The sequence below is a fragment of the Silurus meridionalis genome, chromosome 18 (genome assembly GCF_014805685.1).
Source record: "Silurus meridionalis isolate SWU-2019-XX chromosome 18, ASM1480568v1, whole genome shotgun sequence".
Taxonomy (NCBI): Eukaryota; Metazoa; Chordata; class Actinopteri; order Siluriformes; family Siluridae; genus Silurus; species Silurus meridionalis.
Window position 1 is genome coordinate 28,015,521 of NC_060901.1, and position 5,000 is coordinate 28,020,520.

Sequence of the window (5,000 nt, forward strand, 5' to 3'; positions counted from 1 at the left end):
GGTATAGACTGGTCTGGGGTATAGGCAGGACTGCGGTCTGGGGTATAGACTGGTCTGGGGTATAGACAGGACTGGGGTCTGGGGTATAGGCTGGTCTGGGGTATAGACAGGACTGGGGTATAGGCAGAACTGGGGTCTGGGGTATAGACTGGTCTAGGGGATAGGCTGGTCAGGGGTATAGGCAGGACTGGGGTCTGGGGTATAGGCTGGTCTGGGGTATAGGCAGGACTGGGGTCTGGAGTATAGACTGGTCTGGGGTATAGACTGGTCTAAATATTGTACTACAGGACAGGAACGACTAGACAGTCGATTAAGTGACGAAGGACAGTTGGTTGTGTGGATTGGATGAACTCCTAGATTATAGAATGTAATAGTTGTGGATGGTGTAAACAGGACCAGGGTATGGACGTGGGAGAAGGTTTGGTCTGAGCATTGTGCAGCTGATTGTCTTGTTTGTTCTTTCCTTTCTCTGCAGTCTTGTGTCCCACATAACCCAGATGTTTGAATGTCTGCAGAAAGATCCAGATGAATCCTGGGATTTTGCTCTTCCTCCAGAAGCCAGAGATTTTTTTATCCTGATAGTTTTTTGTGTATTTCACTGTTTTAACGTGTTAGTAAAGATATTTTTATATTCTCCGAGACGTGCTCATGGGCGGAGCTTCCTCAAAGACACCAGCCAATCAGGGACAGAGTTCAGGGGGTGACATTTTGTAGGGTGTAATTAGCACTTAGTGTGTGAGTTAGCATGCTAAACACTACACACATGCAAGCGGATTGTACGTACGAACACTAACGGGGCGCGAGCCATGCGCCAGACGGAGACCGGGGCGGTCTGTCCCACCTCCGCACGTGGATCGACAGGCACAAACGTTTTCACGTGTTGTCACATGATACACAGATTACAGAATATGTTAAGCGAGCGTGATTAGCTTGAATAAAATTCAATCTGAACCCGAGCATAGCGACGTTTTAGCGCTAAGCAACGGGCGAACTAGTGTTCACGTAATTATTTTTTATACGTGAGGAGTGAAATTTGATAGATTTGTAGTTTTGATAAAGAAAAATGAAACGTAAAAAATAAATGTGAACAGGTACGATTTAATACGCACACGTTAGCATGGCTAATCATGGCGCGGCTATTTGCAGCCTTACGTTTCTTACGATTTATGAACATATTACTCCTCTAAGGGTTCTTCACATTTTGATGGTTCCAGAACCCTTTAAGAGGCACAGTCCTCCATTTTTTATCATTACAGAGAAGCTAAATGCTAACTCCTGTCAGCTTGCAGATTCTAATAAAAAAAAAATTAAGCAATTAATTGGTGTTTGTACCATGCACATGTGCTTCAAGCGTTCTTCAGGGGTTCTTCAAGGGTTCCTCAGGGGTTCTGAGCTTCCAATCAAGGCTTTATATATTTTTCCTGTAGGAACCTTTAGAGATAAATCTGATAAAAGATGAAGAACCCTTGAGGAACCGAAAGGTTCTTCGGGAGGTTCTACAGGGTTCTTAGCTTCAAAAAGCTTAGCTCCATTAAAGCTTCCTCCAGAGTGACAACAGAAAAAGTCTGTCAGAACCTCTGCTTCTCGATCACGAGGCTGAACCATGAACATTGAAAATGGTTCGAACTTCACTTCAGAGAACCAAAGATGGAGTTTTATTTGTAGCATAGCTTTTGCTAGTTAGCGTTAGCATCATCAAAGCAGGATTGTGAATGTCTGCATTTTTTTTCTTTGCACGTGAGGAAACACTAGCTCTTTTGCTAACCTATATATTTATAATTAGCATTTTTTTTTCATCTTGCTAATGCTAGCTTTAGTGTTTAAGCAGGGAGAATATACATATATAGTTGGCTAACTAGTTAGCTAGCTTTATAGATAGCCACGACTACACCAGCGTTATCTGCATGCACTTTTCCCCCTGTTACTTTTATCTTTAGCACTGATGAGATTAAGAGGACGGAAGAGAAGGTTACGGTGAAACGCCTATGATGCTTAGCAAAGCACCCGTGTGTTAGCATATTAAAACGTTAGCTTGTAGAATGAGCAATTATTGACTTTAAATGTTTCAGTTGAAATCGGTTATTGAATAAACGCGAGCGTAACTTACCTAGCATTACTTACCCTAACGTTAGCGTTGCGACATTAGCGCAGGGATGTGTTGCAGAAGTAAAGCTGATATGCTAATGGGGGGGCTGAATTAGGAGGTGATAAATAGTTGTTAAGCAAGCCCCGCCCCCTGACAGGAAGTGAAGGTGGAAGTATCAGTGTTAGCGCCTGAGGGTTTTTTTTTATCCTTTCAGATTTCTACATGAAATAAGCAACAGGAAGAGTTGTTTTTTTTTTTTTGTTTTTTTTTGTTTTTTTTGTAGAACCTGCCTGATATTTTATACCTACACACATTTACATGTTTTTGTGCCTCCCACAGCGTCTGAAATAAACGCTAACATGCTAAAACGTGTTGAATTTTTTTGTCATTTATAAATATTTTAATGCTAATCTAGCACATGGCACTGGTTAGTCACAGAATTAACATTGCTAGCACGGTAGAGTGCGGTGTCCGAGGTCATTTAGCATAAAATATAAAGCTTTATCGTGTTGCTCCAGAAGCCGCTTACCCTGTGTTTATAAAGGGAAAGAATTTGGGCTATACGCTTCCTGCAGCGAAGATCGCTAGTTAGCTTATGCTTGGTAAAGCTAACGCTAACTCTGGGATTAGTCGGGAAATATTGTGCGGTTTCCTGATGAGCTTTGAAGCGACAGTTTAGGCAAAATGATCACGTTCAGAAGGATGACGCCTTTTAGCCGGAATCTCACCGTCATGTGCTAGCATGCTAAAGCTAAGCATGCTAAGCTAAATCAGTCACACGGTTACAGTAAATAAGTTTTATTGCAACTTGAATGAGATTTGTATAATGGTCCACTTCCTGTTATGACATCATCACCACGCCTCGTTAGCCGTTGCTCGTGCTCTGGATGGACGAGACCGCGGCGCTAACGACTTGCCGCTAGCTTCTCTCAACGGCCCGCAGATTCGTCGATCCAGAAAGGTCAGAGGTTGGTGTCGGTGAACATGGTGTGCTCTTTTCTCACCGTACTGAAACCTTTAATGGTGTCAACAAACTCTTCATCAAACTAAGAGAGAAGAAAGAGAAAATAGAAGGATGAAGGAAACCGTGATCGATGTAATAAATATAAATCTGTAACTTCTCACCATTCCGCTGTCGTGACCTCGAAAATGTGGATCCCATGTGTCATCCTGCCCCTCCCCCGACTTCCTGTCAATCATCTGACTCACACTGCGCCGCAGATGATTCTGGGTCGTGTCATGAGAGGACATGTGGACCGTCGACACGGTAACGACCCCAATCCGGTTCTCCGTCATGCCCTCGTTGTTCTCCACCTCTTTACTGTCTATCACTTCCTGGAAAAGAGGAAATGTTTGCTTTCTAACGCGGCGTGTTCCAATCCTCACTCTACACTCAGGGGTAGTGTACACTCCCTGAGTATTAGTGAGACAGACAGAGAGACAGACAGACGTCTCACCTCCATGTGCATGGTGAAGGCTTTTAGTGTGACGTTGTTCGGTGAACTGGTCGCATCCGGAACCGAGTCAAACTGCAGATTTAACACATTCACACAAACAGGTGTACAGACACTCAGATAGCGTTCTCCAGCAGGGGGCGATAAACACGCCCCCATTAATTCAGGTTGATTATTTCTTCATTTTTTAAAATTAAAGTTTTATAATCTATTATCCATAATCAATAATCTAAAATATATAATCTATAATCCCTAATATTTAAATGTATCTGATCTAATCTAGATCTATAATGCCTAATTTATAAAAGTGTATAATCTCTAGACTCTTCTGTGATGTATAAATGGTGAAATATAATAGATGATGTTGGGGTGATAAAGGCATCTTACCAGGTAGGCGTTGCTGGGGGGGTAAATCCCCCTGGGGCTGCGGGGCTGTAGGGGCAGGGGGATGAGAGGCGGGCGTTCCCGGGCATATGGTGGGCGGGACAGAGCCCTGTGCAGGCCGACGCCCAGAGAAACCCCTAACAGGATCAAAGCCATGGCCGCCATCAACACCATGAACCACAGCTGCATGTAGACAGGGGCGGAGCCTGCAGGGGCGGCAGAGCCTGCAGGGGCGGAGCCTGCAGGAGCGTCCAAACCCGAAGCTGAGAGACACGACAAGCGTTAGTGAGTCAGGATTCTCTTCCAGACGAGCTTCACACCATCGTCTCTCATTACAGTCTCTGTGCTCAATTATTCATCAACATCTTCCTGTGCACATTCGTCCTCATACTGCGGTCTCCCCCACCTGGAGAGGACAAGTGTCTCCACCATACAACCAGCACAAGTGTCTCCACCATCCAGAGAGGACAAGTGTCCTCACCATACAACCAGCACAAGTGTCTCTCATCAGGGATAAACACACACCATTCACCATCACTGATGATTTGTGTAAAGCTGCTTTGAGACAATGTCTGTTGTGAAAAGCGCTATACAAATAAACTTGACTTGACTTGACTTGACTTGACATACAACCAGCACAAGTGTCTCCACCATCCAGAGAGGACAAGTGTCTCCACCATACAACCAGCACAAGTGTCTCCACCATCCAGAGAGGACAAGTGTCTCCACCATACAACCAGCACAAGTGTCTCCACCATCCAGAGAGGACAAGTGTCTTCACCATACAACCAACACAAGTGTCTCCACCATACAACCAGCACAAGTGTCTCCACCATCCAGAGAGGACAAGTGTCTCCACCATACAACCAGCACAAGTGTCTCCACCATCCAGAGGGGACAAGTGTCTCCACCATACAACCAGCACAAGTGTCTCCACCATCCAGAGGGGACAAGTGTCTCCACCATACAACCAGCACAAGTGTCTCCACCATCCAGAGAGGACAGGTGTCTCCACCATAGAACCAGCAGAAGTGTCTCCACCATACAACCAGCACAAGTGTGTCCGGTGTCTTCCC

The 5,000-nt window shown here is 44.9% G+C and overlaps 2 protein-coding genes across 4 annotated transcripts in view; one reads left to right on the forward strand and one right to left on the reverse strand.

The window, feature by feature from the left end:
- fez2b (fasciculation and elongation protein zeta 2b) overlaps nucleotides 1-1,319 on the forward strand; it is a 6,242-nt gene extending 4,923 nt beyond the window's left edge. For all 3 annotated transcript variants that reach the window (XR_006928591.1, XR_006928592.1, XM_046874027.1), the window contains exon 8: nucleotides 476-1,319. Coding sequence is in view for 1 of the 3 variants with exons in the window: in XM_046874027.1 (XP_046729983.1) it covers nucleotides 476-492 (17 nt within the window). In the remaining 2 variants the exon portion in view is untranslated. The remainder of the gene's footprint in view (nucleotides 1-475) is intronic.
- Nucleotides 1,320-2,868: 1,549 nt separating this feature from the next.
- si:ch211-57i17.5 (usherin) lies at nucleotides 2,869-4,196 on the reverse strand. Its single transcript, XM_046874031.1, has 4 exons — nucleotides 3,928-4,196; nucleotides 3,544-3,615; nucleotides 3,212-3,421; nucleotides 2,869-3,132 (listed from the first exon to the last, which is right to left on the reverse strand). The coding sequence occupies exons 1-4, from the start codon at nucleotides 4,111-4,113 to the stop codon at nucleotides 3,049-3,051; spliced, it is 552 nt and encodes a 183-aa protein (XP_046729987.1). The 5' UTR covers nucleotides 4,114-4,196; the 3' UTR covers nucleotides 2,869-3,048.
- Nucleotides 4,197-5,000: the final 804 nt, after the last annotated feature.

Excerpts from the sequence above, each read along its gene's own strand:
- si:ch211-57i17.5 (XM_046874031.1), bottom strand. The coding sequence starts at position 4,113 with ATGCAGCTGTGGTTCATGGTGTTGATGGCGGCCATGGCTTTGATCCTG. Across the intron at positions 3,616-3,927 it reads CCCCCAGCAACGCCTACCTG|TTTGACTCGGTTCCGGATGC; the intron begins GTAAGATGCCTT and ends TTAAATCTGCAG. Across the intron at positions 3,133-3,211 it reads GAGGTCACGACAGCGGAATG|TTTGATGAAGAGTTTGTTGA; the intron begins GTGAGAAGTTAC and ends CTTCTCTCTTAG.